Raw genomic sequence first — 19281 nt, forward strand, 5'->3', positions numbered from 1 at the left:
GGGCTGACCTCACAAGACCCCTCTCTCCTGGACTTCCCCAGCAGTGCCACGGGTCTGAAGGGCGGCTCGTGGATTGTGTCGGGCTGCTCGGTGCTGGAAGATGGGCGCTCCATCATGGAGGAGTACGGACAGGATCTGGATCAGTTGGGTGAGGGGGATCGGGTGGGAGTTCAGCGCACTCTGTCCGGAGAGCTCCACCTATGGGTGAACGGAAGAGACTGCGGGGTCGCTGCCAGCGGGATCCCCCCAGGAGTGTGGGCCGTGGTGGACCTGTACGGGAAATGTACTCAGATCACCGCCTTGTCTTGTCAGCCTCCCCCACATGAGAACGACGAAGAGGAAGAAGAGGAGGAGGAGGAGGAAGGGGAGGAGAACAGTGCAGGTGAGGAGTCCCCCCTTTATTAGATAAATATCTTCGTAGGTCACCCCAAAATATCATCTACATGACGGAACACGAGGTGCACCCCATTGCATGGAAGTACCGGAACCAGCCCTCCGGCCCCTCCCCCCATGACTTCCATAACACAGAAAGAACACGCCCCCTCTGGGTGAGCCCTAAAGAAGAACTCTTCTATGTAATCCCCTGCATGTAGCTACTCGTCCCGTCCTGGATCAGCCACGCCCCTGATCATGTGACTGGACCCGTCAGTGTGTGTGTGTGTGTGTGTGTCTGATCATGTGACTGGACCCGTCAGTGTGTGTGTGTGTGTGTGTGTGTGTGTGTGTGTCTGATCATGGGACTAGACCTGTGTGTGTGTGTGTGTGATCACGTGACTGGACCCGTCCATGTGTGTGATCACGTGACTGGACCTGTCTGTGTATCTGATCACGTGACTGGACCCGTCAGTGCGTGTGTCTGATCACGTGACTGGACCCGTCCGTGTGTGTGATTACGTGTGTGTATCTGATCATGTGACTGGACCAGTGTGTGTGTCTCTGATCATGTGACTGGACCCGTCGGTGTGCGTGTGTCTCTGATCATGTGATTGGACCCGTCCGTGTGTGTGATCACGTGACTGGACCCGTCTGCATGTGTGTGTATCTGATCATGTGACTGGACCCGTCAGTGTGTGTGTCTGATCACGTGACTAGACCCGTCCATGTGTCTGATCACGTGACTAGACCCGTCCATGTGTGTGATCACGTGACTGGACCCGTGTGTGTGTCTGATCATGTGTGTGTATCTGATCATGTGACTGGACCCGTCAGTGTGCGTGTGTCTCTGATCACGTGATTGGACCCGTCCGTGTGTGTGATCACGTGACTGGACCCGTCTGCATGTGTGTGTATCTGATCATGTGACTGGACCCGTCAGTGCGTGTGTCTGATCACGTGACTGGACCCGTTCGTGTGTGTGATCATGTGTGTGTATCTGATCATGTGACTGGACCCGTCAGTGTGCGTGTCTCTGATCATGTGACTGGACCCGTCAGTGTGCGTGTCTCTGATCATGTGACTGGACCCGTCCGTGTGTGTGTGTGTGTCTGATCATGTGACTGGACCCGTGTGTGTGTGTGTGTCTGATCACGTGACTGGACCCGTCCATGTGTGTCTGGACCCGTCCGTGTGTGTGTGTGATCACGTGACTGGACCCGTCCGTGTGTCTGATCATGTGACTGGACCCGTCAGTGTGCGTGTGTCTCTGATCACGTGATTGGACCCGTCTGCATGTGTGTGTATCTGATCATGTGACTGGACCCGTCAGTGCGTGTGTCTGATCACGTGACTGGACCCGTCAGTGCGTGTGTCTGATCTCGTGACTGGACCCGTTCGTGTGTGTGATCATGTGTGTGTATCTGATCATGTGACTGGACCCGTCAGTGTGCGCGTCTCTGATCATGTGACTGGACCCGTCAGTGTGCGTGTCTCTGATCATGTGACTGGACCCGTCAGTGTGCGTGTCTCTGATCATGTGACTGGACCCGTCAGTGTGCGTGTCTCTGATCATGTGACTGGACCCGTCAGTGTGCGTGTCTCTGATCATGTGACTGGACCCGTCCGTGTGTGTCTGATCATGTGACTGGACCCGTCCGTGTGTGTCTGATCATGTGACTGGACACGTCCGTGTGTGTCTGATCATGTGACTGGACCCGTCCGTGTGTGTGTGTGATCACGTGACTGGACCCGTCCATGTGTGTCTGGACCCGTCCGTGTGTGTGTGTGATCACGTGACTGGATCCATGTGTGTCTGATCACGTGACTGGACCCGTCCGTGTGTGTGTGTGTGTGTGTCTGATCATGTGACTGGACCCGTGTGTGTCTGATCACGTGACTGGACCCGTCCGTCCGTGTGTGTTTGTCTGATCACGTGACTGGACCCATCCGTGTGTGTGTGTCTGATCATGTGACTGGACCCGTCCCATTTGTGTCTGATCATGTGACTGGACCATCCGTCCGTGTGTGTGATCATGTGACTGGACCCGTGTGTGTGTCTTTGATCACGTAACTGGACCCGTCGTCCTCATGTGTCTGATCACATGACCCATTTCTCCACCACCCTCTTCATTCTCTCTGTATGTCTCACCCCCCCCCCCCCCGTTTCACCTTGGTCTCACCCCTTCTCTCCTCTGCCCTCTCCCCCCCCCCTGTTTCTCATTCTCTCCCTTTGTCTAGGTTCCCTGGTCTCTGCTGGACATCCTCGTCCTGATAAGTTCCCCAGTAGTCTGGACACAGAGAACGGTCAGTTTTGGGGTGTGGGGAACACCGAGAATTGTCAGTTTTGGCACACTGGGGGGGGTGCTGTAATCTGGGGGGTTCTTCTAGTGGTGTGGGAAAGCGCACTGTCGGGAGGGGAGGGGAGGGTTTGCACTGCCATGGTTGGGGGGGGGGGGGGAGGTTTCTCTGTCACGGTTGGGTGGGGGGGGAGGTTTCTCTGTCACGGTTGGGTGGGGGGGGAGGTTGCTCTGTCATGGTCGGGTGGGGGGGGGGGGAGGTTTCTCTGTCACGGTCGGGTGGGGGGGGTTTCTCTGTCACGGTCGGGTGGGGGGGTTGCTCTGTCACGGTCGGGTGGGGAGGGGGAGGTTGCTCTGTCGGGTGGGGGGAGGTTGCTTTGTCACGGTCGGGTGGGGGGGGGGGGTTGCTCTGTCACGGTCGGGTGGGGGGGGGTTTCTCTGTCACGGTCGGGTGGGGAGGGGGAGGTTGCTTTGTCACGGTCGGGTGGGGGGGGTTGCTCTGTCACGGACGGGTGGGGGGGGGGTTGCTCTGTCACGGTCGGGTGGGGAGGGGGAGGTTGCTCTGTCGGGTGGGGGGAGGTTGCTTTGTCACGGTCGGGTGGGGGGGGGGTTGCTCTGTCATGGTCGGGGGGTGTTTCTCTGTGACGGGGGTGGGGGGGATGTCCACCTAGTGGTCGGAGTTCACACTCTCTCTCTGCTTCCTGCGTTCTCCAGGGTTCCCCAGCACAGAGCTCCCGGCGGTGGTCAGTAACGCCATCTTGTCGGCCTATCACGGGAGTCTCCTGAGCGTCAATCTGGGCTCTCCTCCCCCTTCCGCTGACCAGTCTCCGCCCACCTCCAATGACGCTCTGCTCTTCCATGAGAAGTGCGGCACGCTCATCAAGCTCAGTAACGGCAACAAGACGGCGGAGAGGAGGCGGCCTCTGGATGAGTTCAACAATGGCGTGGTGATGACCAATCGGCCACTGAAGGACGGGGAGATGTTTGAGGTGAGGGTGGTGCCACTCGCTGGTCGTCTTCCTGGTGTGCCGCACTGTGCCAACGTTCAATGTCCTTCCCATCCACAGATCCGCATCGATAAGCTGGTGGATAAATGGTCGGGGTCCATTGAAATCGGTGTCACAACCCACAATCCCAACAGCCTGGAGTACCCTGCTACCATGACCAACCTGAGATCAGGTGAGACCCTTACCCCACTGGAGATGAAGGTCCGCCCCCAGAGGGAGGGCCATTCCTGACCCCTCTTATGGTCTTCTTCCTAAACCCTGCTATTCTGATCCCCCCCCCCCCTTAATGGATGGCAGGCACCTCCTGGGCCTGAGGGGGGTATCCTTCTCTGACCCCTCTTCTAATGTATGATAGCCTACTGTGTCTGATCCGGTGGTTTCCATTTCTCTTCTCCTGGCAGGGACCATCATGATGAGCGGCTGTGGGATTCTGACTAACGGGAAGGGGACACGAAGGGAGTACTGTGAGTTCAGCCTGGACGAGCTGCAGGTCAGGAACCAATCATTGTGTCTTTATTGTTGTGGTTTGACCTATGACCTGTGCATGTATGGTGTGTTCAACTCCTCCAAGAAGACACATCTGCAAGGTTGCCCGGTGTCTGGGGAGAAGGCCCCTACTGTCTAGGAGAAAGTCCCTCCCATCCCTTCTGGTGTCTGGGGAGGAGGCCCCTACTGTCTAGGAGAAAGTCCCTCCCATCCCTTCTGGTGTCTGGGGAGAAAGTCCCCTACTGTCTAGGAGAAAGTCCCTCCCATCCCTTCTGGTGTCTGGGGAGAAGGCCCCTACTGTCTAGGAGAAAGTCCCTCACCTCCCTTCTGGTGTCTGAGGAGAAGGCCCCTACTGTCTAGGAGAAAGTCCCTCCCATCCCTTCTGGTGTCTGGGGAGAAAGTCCCCTACTGTCTAGGAGAAAGTCCCTCACCTCCCTTCTGGTGTCTGAGGAGAAGGCCCCTACTGTCTAGGAGAAAGTCCCTCCCATCCCTTCTGGTGTCTGGGGAGAAAGTCCCCTACTGTCTAGGAGAAAGTCCCTCCCATCCCTTCTGGTGTCTGGGGAGAAGGCACCTACTGGCTAGGAGAAAGTCCCTCACCTCCCCCCCAGTGTCTGGGGAGAAGGCCCCTACTGTCTAGGAGAAAGTCCCTCCCCTCCCTTCTGGTGTCTGGGGAGGAGGCCCCTACTGTCTAGGAGAAAGTCCCTCCCCTCCCTTCTGGTGTCTGGGGAGGAGGCCCCTACTGTCTAGGAGAAAGACCCTCCCCTCCCTTCTGGTGTCTGGGGAGAAGGCCCCTACTGTCTAGGAGAAAGTCCCTCCCCTCCCTTCTGGTGTCTGGGGAGAAGGCCCCTACTGTCTAGGAGAAAGTCCCTCCCCTCCCTTCCTGTGTCTGGGGAGGAGGCCCCTACTGTCTAGGAGAAAGTCCCTCACCTCCCTTCTGGTGTCTGGGGAGAAGGCCCCTACTGTCTAGGAGAAAGTCCCTCCCCTCCCTTCTGGTTTCTGGGGAGAAGGCCCCTACTGTCTAGGAGAAAGTCCCTCCCCTCCCTTCTGGTGTCTGAGGAGAAGGCCCCTACTGTCTAGGAGAAAGTCCCTCCCCTCCCTTCCTGTGTCTGGGGAGGAGGCCCCTACTGTCTAGGAGAAAGTCCCTCCCCTCCCTTCTGGTGTCTGGGGAGGAGGCCCCTACTGTCTAGGAGAAAGTCCCTCCCATCCCTTCCGGTGTCTGGGGAGGAGGCCCCTACTGTCTAGGAGAAAGTCCCTCCCCTCCCTTCCGGTGTCTGGGGAGGAGGCCCCTACTGTCTAGGAGAAAGTCCCTCCCCTCCCTTCTGGTGTCTGGGGAGGAGGCCCCTACTGTCTAGGAGAAAGTCCCTCCCATCCCTTCCGGTGTCTGGGGAGGAGGCCCCTACTGTCTAGGAGAAAGTCCCTCACCTCCCTTCCGGTGTCTGGGGAGAAGGCCCCTACTGTCTAGGAGAAAGTCCCTCCCATCCCTTCTGGTGTCTGGGGAGAAAGTCCCCTACTGTCTAGGAGAAAGTCCCTCCCATCCCTTCTGGTGTCTGGGGAGAAGGCACCTACTGGCTAGGAGAAAGTCCCTCACCTCCCCCCCAGTGTCTGGGGAGAAGGCCCCTACTGTCTAGGAGAAAGTCCCTCCCCTCCCTTCTGGTGTCTGGGGAGGAGGCCCCTACTGTCTAGGAGAAAGTCCCTCCCCTCCCTTCTGGTGTCTGGGGAGGAGGTCCCTACTGTCTAGGAGAAAGTCCCTCCCCTCCCTTCTGGTGTCTGGGGAGAAGGCCCCTACTGTCTAGGAGAAAGTCCCTCCCAACCCTTCCTGTGTCTGGGGAGAAGGCCCCTACTGTCTAGGAGAAAGTCCCTCCCCTCCCTTCTGGTGTCTGGGGAGAAGGCCCCTACTGTCTAGGAGAAAGTCCCTCCCCTCCCTTCTGGTGTCTGGGGAGAAGGCCCCTACTGTCTAGGAGAAAGTCCCTCCCCTCCCTTCCTGTGTCTGGGGAGGAGGCCCCTACTGTCTAGGAGAAAGTCCCTCCCCTCCCTTCTGGTGTCTGGGGAGGAGGCCCCTACTGTCTAGGAGAAAGTCCCTCCCATCCCTTCCGGTGTCTGGGGAGGAGGCCCCTACTGTCTAGGAGAAAGTCCCTCACCTCCCTTCCGGTGTCTGGGGAGGAGGCCCCTACTGTCTAGGAGAAAGTCCCTCCCCTCCCTTCTGGTGTCTGGGGAGGAGGCCCCTACTGTCTAGGAGAAAGTCCCTCCCATCCCTTCCGGTGTCTGGGGAGGAGGCCCCTACTGTCTAGGAGAAAGTCCCTCACCTCCCTTCCGGTGTCTGGGGAGAAGGCCCCTACTGTCTAGGAGAAAGTCCCTCCCATCCCTTCTGGTGTCTGGGGAGAAAGTCCCCTACTGTCTAGGAGAAAGTCCCTCCCATCCCTTCTGGTGTCTGGGGAGAAGGCACCTACTGGCTAGGAGAAAGTCCCTCACCTCCCCCCCAGTGTCTGGGGAGAAGGCCCCTACTGTCTAGGAGAAAGTCCCTCCCCTCCCTTCTGGTGTCTGGGGAGGAGGCCCCTACTGTCTAGGAGAAAGTCCCTCCCCTCCCTTCTGGTGTCTGGGGAGGAGGTCCCTACTGTCTAGGAGAAAGTCCCTCCCCTCCCTTCTGGTGTCTGGGGAGAAGGCCCCTACTGTCTAGGAGAAAGTCCCTCCCAACCCTTCCTGTGTCTGGGGAGAAGGCCCCTACTGTCTAGGAGAAAGTCCCTCCCCTCCCTTCTGGTGTCTGGGGAGAAGGCCCCTACTGTCTAGGAGAAAGTCCCTCCCCTCCCTTCTGGTGTCTGGGGAGAAGGCCCCTACTGTCTAGGAGAAAGTCCCTCCCCTCCCTTCCTGTGTCTGGGGAGGAGGCCCCTACTGTCTAGGAGAAAGTCCCTCCCCTCCCTTCTGGTGTCTGGGGAGGAGGCCCCTACTGTCTAGGAGAAAGTCCCTCCCCTCCCTTCTGGTGTCTGGGGAGGAGGCCCCTACTGTCTAGGAGAAAGTCCCTCCCCTCCCTTCTGGTGTCTGGGGAGGAGGTCCCTACTGTCTAGGAGAAAGTCCCTCCCCTCCCTTCTGGTGTCTGGGGAGAAGGCCCCTACTGTCTAGGAGAAAGTCCCTCCCAACCCTTCCTGTGTCTGGGGAGAAGGCCCCTACTGTCTAGGAGAAAGTCCCTCCCCTCCCTTCTGGTGTCTGGGGAGAAGGCCCCTACTGTCTAGGAGAAAGTCCCTCCCCTCCCTTCTGGTGTCTGGGGAGAAGGCCCCTACTGTCTAGGAGAAAGTCCCTCCCCTCCCTTCCTGTGTCTGGGGAGGAGGCCCCTACTGTCTAGGAGAAAGTCCCTCCCCTCCCTTCTGGTGTCTGGGGAGGAGGCCCCTACTGTCTAGGAGAAAGTCCCTCCCATCCCTTCCGGTGTCTGGGGAGGAGGCCCCTACTGTCTAGGAGAAAGTCCCTCACCTCCCTTCCGGTGTCTGGGGAGGAGGCCCCTACTGTCTCGGAGAAAGTCCCTCCCCTCCCTTCCTGTGTCTGGGGAGAAGGCCCCTACTGTCTAGGAGAAAGTCCCTCCCCTCCCTTCTGGTGTCTGGGGAGAAGGCCCCTACTGTCTAGGAGAAAGTCCCTCCCCTCCCTTCTGGTGTCTGAGGAGAAGGCCCCTACTGTCTAGGAGAAAGTCCCTCCCATCCCTTCCGGTGTCTGGGGAGGAGGCCCCTACTGTCTAGGAGAAAGTCCCTCCCATCCCTTCCGGTGTCTGGGGAGGAGGCCCCTACTGTCTAGGAGAAAGTCCCTCCTATCCCTTCTGGTGTCTGGGGAGAAGGCCCCTACTGTCTAGGAGAAAGTCCCTCCCCTCCCTTCCGGTGTCTGGGGAGGAGGCCCCTACTGTCTAGGAGAAAGTCCCTCCCCTCCCTTCCGGTGTCTGGGGAGGAGGTCCCTACTGTCTCAGAGAAAGTCCCTCCCATCCCTTCCGGTGTCTGGGGAGGAGGTCCCTACTGTCTAGGAGAAAGTCCTTCCCATCCCTTCCGGTGTCTGGGGAGGAGGCCCCTACTGTCTAGGAGAAAGTCCCTCACCTCCCTTCCGGTGTCTGGGGAGGAGGCCCCTACTGTCTAGGAGAAAGTCCCTTCCGGTGTCTGGGGAGAAGGCCCCTACTGTCTAGGAGAAAGTCCCTTCTGGTGTCTGGGGAGAAGGCCCCTACTGGCTAGGAGAAAGTCCCTCACCTCCCCCCCAGTGTCTGGGGAGAAGGCCCCTACTGTCTAGGAGAAAGTCCCTCCCCTCCCTTCTGGTGTCTGGGGAGGAGGCCCCTACTGTCTAGGAGAAAGTCCCTCCCCTCCCTTCTGGTGTCTGGGGAGGAGGTCCCTACTGTCTAGGAGAAAGTCCCTCCCATCCCTTCTGGTGTCTGGGGAGGAGGTCCCTACTGTCTAGGAGAAAGTCCTTCCCATCCCTTCCGGTGTCTGGGGAGGAGGTCCCTACTGTCTAGGAGAAAGTCCCTCCCCTCCCTTCTGGTGTCTGGGGAGGAGGCCCCTACTGTCTAGGAGAAAGTCCCTCCCCTCCCTTCCGGTGTCTGGGGAGGAGGCCCCTACTGTCTAGGAGAAAGTCCCTCCCCTCCCTTCTGGTGTCTGGGGAGGAGGCCCCTACTGTCTAGGAGAAAGTCCCTCCCCTCCCTTCTGGTGTCTGGGGAGGAGGCCCCTACTGTCTAGGAGAAAGTCCCTCCCCTCCCTTCTGGTGTCTGGGGAGGAGGTCCCTACTGTCTAGGAGAAAGTCCCTCCCATCCCTTCTGGTGTCTGGGGAGGAGGTCCCTACTGTCTAGGAGAAAGTCCTTCCCATCCCTTCCGGTGTCTGGGGAGGAGGTCCCTACTGTCTAGGAGAAAGTCCCTCCCCTCCCTTCTGGTGTCTGGGGAGGAGGCCCCTACTGTCTAGGAGAAAGTCCCTCCCCTCCCTTCTGGTGTCTGGGGAGGAGGCCCCTACTGTCTAGGAGAAAGTCCCTCCCCTCCCTTCTGGTGTCTGGGGAGGAGGTCCCTACTGTCTAGGAGAAAGTCCCTCCCCTCCCTTCTGGTGTCTGGGGAGGAGGTCCCTACTGTCTAGGAGAAAGTCCCTCCCCTCCCTTCCGGTGTCTGGGGAGGAGGTCCCTACTGTCTAGGAGAAAGTCCTTCCCATCCCTTCCGGTGTCTGGGGAGGAGGTCCCTACTGTCTAGGAGAAAGTCCCTCCCATCCCTTCCGGTGTCTGGGGAGGAGGTCCCTACTGTCTAGGAGAAAGTCCTTCCCATCCCTTCCGGTGTCTGGGGAGGAGGTCCCTACTGTCTAGGAGAAAGTCCTTCCCCTCCCTTCCGGTGTCTGGGGAGAAGGCCCCTACTGTCTAGGAGAAAGTCCCTCACCTCCCTTCTGGTTTCTGGGGAGAAGGCCCCTACTGTCTAGGAGAAAGTCCCTTCCGGTGTCTGGGGAGAAGGCCCCTACTGTCTAGGAGAAAGTCCCTTCTGGTGTCTGGGGAGAAGGCCCCTACTGGCTAGGAGAAAGTCCCTCACCTCCCCCCCAGTGTCTGGGGAGAAGGCCCCTACTGTCTAGGAGAAAGTCCCTCCCCTCCCTTCTGGTGTCTGGGGAGGAGGCCCCTACTGTCTAGGAGAAAGTCCCTCCCCTCCCTTCTGGTGTCTGGGGAGGAGGCCCCTACTGTCTAGGAGAAAGTCCCTCCCCTCCCTTCTGGTGTCTGGGGAGAAGGCCCCTACTGTCTAGGAGAAAGTCCCTCCCATCCCTTCCGGTGTCTGGGGAGGAGGTCCCTACTGTCTAGGAGAAAGTCCTTCCCATCCCTTCCGGTGTCTGGGGAGGAGGTCCCTACTGTCTAGGAGAAAGTCCTTCCCCCTCCCTTCCGGTGTCTGGGGAGAAGGCCCCTACTGTCTAGGAGAAAGTCCCTCACATCCCTTCCGGTGTCTGGGGAGGAGGTCCCTACTGTCTAGGAGAAAGTCCCTCCCCTCCCTTCTGGTGTCTGGGGAGGAGGCCCCTACTGTCTAGGAGAAAGTCCCTCCCCTCCCTTCTGGTGTCTGGGGAGGAGGCCCCTACTGTCTAGGAGAAAGTCCTTCCCATCCCTTCCGGTGTCTGGGGAGGAGGCCCCTACTGTCTAGGAGAAAGTCCCTCCCGTCCCTTCCGGTGTCTGGGGAGAAGGCCCCTACTGTCTAGGAGAAAGTCCCTCCCATCCCTTCCTGTGTCTGGGGAGGAGGTCCCTACTGTCTAGGAGAAAGTCCTTCCCATCCCTTCCTGTGTCTGGGGAGAAGGCCCCTACTGTCTAGGAGAAAGTCCTTCCCATCCCTTCCTGTGTCTGGGGAGAAGGCCCCTACTGTCTAGGAGAAAGTCCCTCACCTCCCTTCTGGTTTCTGGGGAGAAGGCCCCTACTGTCTAGGAGAAAGTCCCTCCCCTCCCTTCTGGTGTCTGGGGAGGAGGCCCCTACTGTCTAGGAGAAAGTCCTTCCCATCCCTTCCGGTGTCTGGGGAGGAGGTCCCTACTGTCTAGGAGAAAGTCCCTCCCCTCCCTTCTGGTGTCTGGGGAGGAGGTCCCTACTGTCTAGGAGAAAGTCCTTCCCATCCCTTCCTGTGTCTGGGGAGGAGGCCCCTACCATCCTGGTGTTGGAGAGGAAGGTCTTGGTGTGTGAGAATCGGGCACCTACTGGCTATCTTCTCTTACCGGTGGGGGGGGGGGAGGTTAACTTTGACCCCTGATATCAGGGAGGAGGGAGACTCTGTGTTGTATCCATCAATAATGGTGATTTTCTGTTATCAGGAGGGAGACCACATCGGACTCACCAGGAAATCCAGTGGAGCTCTCCATTTCTACATCAATGGCATGGACCAAGGTGAGAGCCTCTACTTCTCTATATACTGAGGTGGGGGATGGGTTGCAGGGGCGGGACTCCATCTATATAGAGTGTAGTCTGGCAGAATCCTATTGCAGCGTCAGAACAAAGGAGGAGAAAATAATCTGTCCCGAAGGAAAATGCCTGTCCACAAACGCCAGAAGTTCTCTTTATGGAGATCATGTAATAGAAATAAGAGATGATGGGTCCTCTTTATGGAGATCATGTAATAGAAATAAGAGATGACAGGTCCTCTTTATGGGGATCTCATGTAATAGAAATAAGAGATGACAGGTCCTCTTTATGGAGATCATGTAATAGAAATAAGAGATGACAGGTCCTCTTTATGGAGATCTCATGTAATAGAAATAAGAGATGACAGGTCCTCTTTATGGAGATCATGTAATAGAAATAAGAGATGACGGGTCCTCTTTATGGAGATCATGTAATAGAAATAAGAGATGATGGGTCCTCTTTATGGAGATCATGTAATAGAAATAAGAGATGACAGGTCCTCTTTATGGAGATCATGTAATAGAAATAAGAGATGACAGGTCCTCTTTATGGAGATCATGTAATAGAAATAAGAGATGATGGGTCCTCTTTATGGAGATCATGTAATAGAAATAAGAGATGACAGGTCCTCTTTATGGAGATCATGTAATAGAAATAAGAGATGACAGGTCCTCTTTATGGAGATCATGTAATAGAAATAAGAGATGATGGGTCCTCTTTATGGAGATCATGTAATAGAAATAAGAGATGACGGGTCCTCTTTATGGGGATCTCATGTAATAGAAATAAGAGATGACGGGTCCTCTTTATGGAGATCATGTAATAGAAATAAGAGATGACGGGTCCTCTTTATGGAGATCTCATGTAATAGAAATAAGAGATGACGGGTCCTCTTTATGGAGATCATGTAATAGAAATAAGAGATGACAGGTCCTCTTTATGGAGATCTCATGTAATATAAATAAGAGATGACAGGTCCTCTTTATGGGGATCATGGAATAGAAATAAGAGATGACGGGTCCTCTTTATGGGGATCTCATGTAATAGAAATAAGAGATGACAGGTCCTCTTTATGGAGATCATGTAATAGAAATAAGAGATGACAGGTCCTCTTTATGGGGATCTCATGTAATAGAAATAAGAGATGATGGGTCCTCTTTATGGAGATCTCATGTAATAGAAATAAGAGATGACGGGTCCTCTTTATGGAGATCATGTAATAGAAATAAGAGATGACAGGTCCTCTTTATGGAGATCATGTAATAGAAATAAGAGATGACGGGTCCTCTTTATGGAGATCATGTAATAGAAATAAGAGATGACGGGTCCTCTTTATGGAGATCATGTAATAGAAATAAGAGATGACAGGTCCTCTTTATGGAGATCATGTAATAGAAATAAGAGATGACGGGTCCTCTTTATGGAGATCATGTAATAGAAATAAGAGATGACGGGTCCTCTTTATGGAGATCTCATGTAATAGAAATAAGAGATGACAGGTCCTCTTTATGGAGATCATGTAATAGAAATAAGAGATGACGGGTCCTCTTTATGGAGATCATGTAATAGAAATAAGAGATGACAGGTCCTCTTTATGGGGATCTCATGTAATAGAAATAAGAGATGACAGGTCCTCTTTATGGAGATCATGTAATAGAAATAAGAGATGACGGGTCCTCTTTATGGAGATCTCATGTAATAGAAATAAGAGATGACAGGTCCTCTTTATGGAGATCATGTAATAGAAATAAGAGATGACGGGTCCTCTTTATGGAGATCATGTAATAGAAATAAGAGATGACAGGTCCTCTTTATGGGGATCTCATGTAATAGAAATAAGAGATGACAGGTCCTCTTTATGGAGATCATGTAATAGAAATAAGAGATGACAGGTCCTCTTTATGGAGATCATGTAATAGAAATAAGAGATGACGGGTCCTCTTTATGGAGATCTCATGTAATAGAAATAAGAGATGACGGGTCCTCTTTATGGAGATCTCATGTAATAGAAATAAGAGATGACGGGTCCTCTTTATGGAGATCATGTAATAGAAATAAGAGATGACGGGTCCTCTTTATGGACATTTCATGTAATAGAAATAAGAGATGACGGGTCCTCTTTATGGGGATCTCATGTAATAGAAATAAGAGATGACGGGTCCTCTTTATGGAGATCTCATGTAATAGAAATAAGAGATGACGGGTCCTCTTTATGGGGATCTCATGTAATAGAAATAAGAGATGACGGGTCCTCTTTATGGAGATCATGTAATAGAAATAAGAGATGACGGGTCCTCTTTATGGAGATCATGTAATAGAAATAAGAGATGACGGGTCCTCTTTATGGGGATCTCATGTAATAGAAATAAGAGATGACGGGTCCTCTTTATGGAGATCATGTAATAGAAATAAGAGATGACGGGTCCTCTTTATGGAGATCTCATGTAATAGAAATAAGAGATGACAGGTCCTCTTTATGGAGATCATGTAATAGAAATAAGAGATGACGGGTCCTCTTTATGGAGATCATGTAATAGAAATAAGAGATGACAGGTCCTCTTTATGGGGATCTCATGTAATAGAAATAAGAGATGACAGGTCCTCTTTATGGAGATCATGTAATAGAAATAAGAGATGACAGGTCCTCTTTATGGAGATCATGTAATAGAAATAAGAGATGACGGGTCCTCTTTATGGAGATCTCATGTAATAGAAATAAGAGATGACGGGTCCTCTTTATGGAGATCTCATGTAATAGAAATAAGAGATGACGGGTCCTCTTTATGGAGATCATGTAATAGAAATAAGAGATGACGGGTCCTCTTTATGGACATTTCATGTAATAGAAATAAGAGATGACGGGTCCTCTTTATGGGGATCTCATGTAATAGAAATAAGAGATGACGGGTCCTCTTTATGGAGATCATGTAATAGAAATAAGAGATGACGGGTCCTCTTTATGGAGATCATGTAATAGAAATAAGAGATGACGGGTCCTCTTTATGGGGATCTCATGTAATAGAAATAAGAGATGACGGGTCCTCTTTATGGAGATCATGTAATAGAAATAAGAGATGACGGGTCCTCTTTATGGAGATCATGTAATAGAAATAAGAGATGACAGGTCCTCTTTATGGAGATCATGTAATAGAAATAAGAGATGACGGGTCCTCTTTATGGAGATCATGTAATAGAAATAAGAGATGACGGGTCCTCTTTATGGAGATCTCATGTAATAGAAATAAGAGATGACAGGTCCTCTTTATGGAGATCATGTAATAGAAATAAGAGATGACGGGTCCTCTTTATGGGGATCTCATGTAATAGAAATAAGAGATGACGGGTCCTCTTTATGGAGATCATGTAATAGAAATAAGAGATGACAGGTCCTCTTTATGGAGATCATGTAATAGAAATAAGAGATGACGGGTCCTCTTTATGGGGATCTCATGTAATAGAAATAAGAGATGACGGGTCCTCTTTATGGAGATCATGTAATAGAAATAAGAGATGACAGGTCCTCTTTATGGAGATCATGTAATAGAAATAAGAGATGACGGGTCCTCTTTATGGAGATCATGTAATAGAAATAAGAGATGACGGGTCCTCTTTATGGGGATCTCATGTAATAGAAATAAGAGATGACAGGTCCTCTTTATGGGGATCATGTAATAGAAATAAGAGATGACGGGTCCTCTTTATGGGGATCATGTAATAGAAATAAGAGATGACGGGTCCTCTTTATGGAGATCATGTAATAGAAATAAGAGATGATGGGTCCTCTTTATGGAGATCATGTAATAGAAATAAGAGATGACGGGTCCTCTTTATGGAGATCATGTAATAGAAATAAGAGATGACAGGTCCTCTTTATGGGGATCTCATGTAATAGAAATAAGAGATGACAGGTCCTCTTTATGGAGATCATGTAATAGAAATAAGAGATGACAGGTCCTCTTTATGGAGATCATGTAATAGAAATAAGAGATGACGGGTCCTCTTTATGGAGATCATGTAATAGAAATAAGAGATGACAGGTCCTCTTTATGGAGATCTCATGTAATAGAAATAAGAGATGACGGGTCCTCTTTATGGAGATCATGTAATAGAAATAAGAGATGACGGGTCCTCTTTATGGAGATCATGTAATAGAAATAAGAGATGACGGGTCCTCTTTATGGAGATCATGTAATAGAAATAAGAGATGACAGGTCCTCTTTATGGAGATCATGTAATAGAAATAAGAGATGACGGGTCCTCTTTATGGATCTCATGTAATAGAAATAAGAGATGACGGGTCCTCTTTATGGAGATCTCATGTAATAGAAATAAGAGATGACGGGTCCTCTTTATGGAGATCATGTAATAGAAATAAGAGATGACAGGTCCTCTTTATGGAGATCTCATGTAATAGAAATAAGAGATGACAGGTCCTCTTTATGGAGATCTCATGTAATAGAAATAAGAGATGATGGGTCCTCTTTATGGAGATCATGTAATAGAAATAAGAGATGACGGGTCCTCTTTATGGAGATCATGTAATAGAAATAAGAGATGACAGGTCCTCTTTATGGAGATCATGTAATAGAAATAAGAGATGACAGGTCCTCTTTATGGGGATCATGTAATAGAAATAAGAGATGACGGGTCCTCTTTATGGAGATCTCATGTAATAGAAATAAGAGATGACAGGTCCTCTTTATGGAGATCATGTAATAGAAATAAGAGATGACGGGTCCTCTTTATGGAGATCATATAATAGAAATAAGAGATGACAGGTCCTCTTTATGGAGATCTCATGTAATAGAAATAAGAGATGACGGGTCCTCTTTATGGAGATCATGTAATAGAAATAAGAGATGACGGGTCCTCTTTATGGAGATCATGTAATAGAAATAAGAGATGACGGGTCCTCTTTATGGAGATCATGTAATAGAAATAAGAGATGACAGGTCCTCTTTATGGAGAGATCTGGGCTCAAAAATATCACAAATCTTTTACCATTAAAAGAAAAAGATAAAAAAAATATATATATATTTTTCTGCTTTAAAAAAAAAAAAAAGTATAGTTTTACTTCCCCTCTAGAACCAGAAATGATGTCATGACGTTGTTCTGGTCCTTCAAGGCCATAGAGGTGATCAGAGACAATCTAGTCTCTCATTGTCTCTGTGACCAGCTGGCCGCATTGTTGGATAGCCCAAGAAAAACACCAGGGAGCTGGAGGATGTCTCAAAGAACTTTTAGTCATGGTATAGCCAGACCATTGTTCATGAGAATACATCACCAGGACCCGGATGGATTACACCCAAGGGTTCTTATAGAACTTAGTCATGGTATAGTCAGACCATTGTTCATGAGAATACATCACCAGGACCCGGATGGATTACACCCAAGGGTTCTTATAGAACTTAGTCGTGTTATAGCCAGACCGCTATTAATGAGAATACATCACCAGGACCCGGATGGATTACACCCAAGGGTTCTTATAGAACTTAGTCATGGTATAGCCAGACCGCTATTAATGAGAATACATCACCAGGACCCGGATGGATTACACCCGAGAGTTCTTATAGAACTTAGTCATGGTATAGCCAGACCGCTATTAATGAGAATACATCACCAGGACCCGGATGGATTACACCCAAGGGTTCTTATAGAACTTAGTCATGTTATAGCCAGACCACTATTAATGAGAATACATCACCAGGACCCGGATGGATTACACCCGAGAGTTCTTATAGAACTTAGTCATGTTATAGCCAGACCACTATTAATGAGAATACATCACCAGGACCTGGATGGATTACACCCAAGGGTTCTTATAGAACTTAGTCATGGTATAGCCAGACCACTATTAATGAGAATACATCACCAGGACCCGGATGGATTACACCCGAGAGTTCCTATAGAACTTAGTCATGGTATAGCCAGACCACTATTAACGAGAATACATCACCAGGACCTGGATGGATTACACCCGAGAGTTCTTATAGAACTTAGTCATGTTATAGCCAGACCACTATTAATGAGAATACATCACCAGGACCTGATGGATTACATTGGAGAGTCCTTAAAGAACTTAACCAGATTACAGCCACATTGTTATTCCTAATCTTTATGGGCAGCTTCCTGGCTGGAATGTTACCAGCTGATTGGAGAAAAGCCAACGTGGTACCAATATTGAGATTAGGGCCTCGATAATTACCTGGAAACTAAATAATATGAATGCAAGTTGGAGAAAGATCTGGGAGAAGATCCTCTTGGGGGGGATCTAGGATGGAGAAAGATCAGGGAGAAGATCCTCTTGGGGGGGATCTAGGATGGAGAAAGATCTGGGAGAAGATCCTCTTGGGGGGGATCTAGGATGGAGAAAGATCAGGGAGAAGATCCTCTTGGGGGGGATCTAGGATGGAGAAAGATCTGGGAGAAGATCCTCTTGGGGGGGATCTAGGATGGAGAAAGATCTGGGAGAAGATCCTCGGGGGGGATCTAGGATGGAGAAAGATCTGGGAGAAGATCCTCGGGGGGGGGGGGGGATCTAGGATGGAGAAAGATCTGGGAGAAGATCCTCTTGGGGGGATCTAGGATGGAGAAAGATCTGGGAGAAGATCCTCTTGGGGGGGATCTAGGATGGAGAAAGATCTGGGAGAAGATCCTCTTGGGGGGGGGGATCTAGGATGGAGAAAGATCTGGGAGAAGATCCTCTTGGGGGGGATCTAGGATGGAGAAAGATCTGGGAGAAGATCCTCTTGGGGGGGGGGGATCTAGGATGGAGAAAGATCTGGGAGAAGATCCTCTTGGGGGGGGGATCTAGGATGGAGAAAGATCTGGGAGAAGATCCTCTTGGGGGGGGATCTAGGATGGAGAAAGATCTGGGAGAAGATCCTCTTGGGGGGGATCTAGGATGGAGAAAGATCTGGGAGAAGATCCTCTTGGGGGGGATCTAGGATGGAGAAAGATCTGGGAGAAGATCCTCTTGGGGGGGATCTAGGATGGAGAAAGATCTGGGAGAAGATCCTCTTGGGGGGGATCTAGGATGGAGAAAGATCTGGGAGAAGATCCTCTTGGGGGGGATCTAGGATGGAGAAAGATCTGGGAGAAGATCCTCGGGGGGGATCTAGGATGGAGAAAGATCTGGGAGAAGATCCTCTTGGGGGGGATCTAGGATGGAGAAAGATCAGGGGGTCCTAGTAGATGATAGGCTCAGCAATCGCATGCAATGTCAAGCTGCTGCAAGTAAGGCCAGCAGAATATTGTCATGTATAAGAAGAGTGAGTGTCCCCTGTGAGCGGCCCTTGACAGCCATTAGTGGCCCCTGTGAGTCATAAACGTGAACACAGCAAGTGGCCTATGACAGTCGCATGGGACTCTCCGGTGAAGAGTCTGCTGGTCTCCTCTCTGGTCTGTTTATACAGCTGACAGCCGTGAGCCCAACCCCCCCCCCCCCCCCCCGACAGCCGTGAGTGCCCCCTGACGTCCATGTGGGACTCTCCAGTCACAGTAAATATAGGTTTTATTGGTGTTTGTCTTCTAGGTGTGGCCTCCTGTCAGACCCCTCCGGTGGTTTATGGAGTTGTGGATCTCTACGGCATGGCTGTCAAAGTGACCATTGTCCATAATCACAACCACGCTGACCGACTGCGGAGGAATAACGCCATTCTGAGGGCGAGATCACCCGATGCCGGACGCCAGAGCTCCAATACCCCCGATCCCGGGCAGCTGCTCTTCCACCCCAACTGCGGACAGAAGGCTTCAATCATCAGCGGGGGGCGTACTGCCCTGAGACCTCAGTATGTACCCATGTACTCTTCTCTCACCTTCTATCTCTGTCTGGTCTCCTCTCTTATCATCTCTCATGTTTTGTCTCTGATTTCTCATCTTTTGTCTCTATTCTCTCCTCTCTCTCCCCGTCTCTCTGTCTCTCCCCGTCTCTCCTCTCTCTCCCCGTCTCTCCTCTCTCTCCCCGTCTCTCCTCTCTCTCCCCGTCTCTCCTCTCTCTCCCCGTCTCTCCTCTCTCTCCCCGTCTCTCCTCTCTCTCCCCGTCTCTCCTCTCTCTCCCCGTCTCTCCTCTCTCTCCCCGTCTCTCCTCTCTCTGTCTCCCCCTCTCTCTCCCACCTCCCCCTCTCTCTCTCGTCTCCCGTCTCTCTCTCGTCTCCCGTCTCTCTCTCGTCTCCCCTCTCTCTCCCCTCTCTCTCCCCTCTCTCTCCCCTCTCTCTCCCCTCTCTCTCCCCTCTCTCTCCCCTCTCTCTCCCCTCTCTCTCCCCTCTCTCTC

At 51.6% G+C, this 19281-nt stretch overlaps 1 protein-coding gene across 1 annotated transcript in view; it reads left to right on the top strand.

Annotated features, from left to right (window-relative positions):
• LOC143959396 (neuralized-like protein 4) overlaps window positions 1-19281 on the top strand; it is a gene marked incomplete in the record, with an annotated part of 104341 nt that overhangs the window by 2546 nt on the left and 82514 nt on the right. Inside the window, 7 exon segments of the mRNA XM_077468032.1 lie at window positions 1-382; window positions 2614-2679; window positions 3387-3661; window positions 3740-3851; window positions 4081-4169; window positions 10922-10994; window positions 18544-18799. Of these exon segments, the coding sequence (XP_077324158.1) occupies window positions 1-382; window positions 2614-2679; window positions 3387-3661; window positions 3740-3851; window positions 4081-4169; window positions 10922-10994; window positions 18544-18799 (1253 nt within the window).

Source organism: Lithobates pipiens, unplaced genomic scaffold (assembly GCF_037356315.1).
Source record: "Lithobates pipiens isolate NorthernLeopardFrog02 unplaced genomic scaffold, aLitPip1_a1.2 Scaffold_73, whole genome shotgun sequence".
Lineage (NCBI taxonomy): Eukaryota > Metazoa > Chordata > Amphibia > Anura > Ranidae > Lithobates > Lithobates pipiens.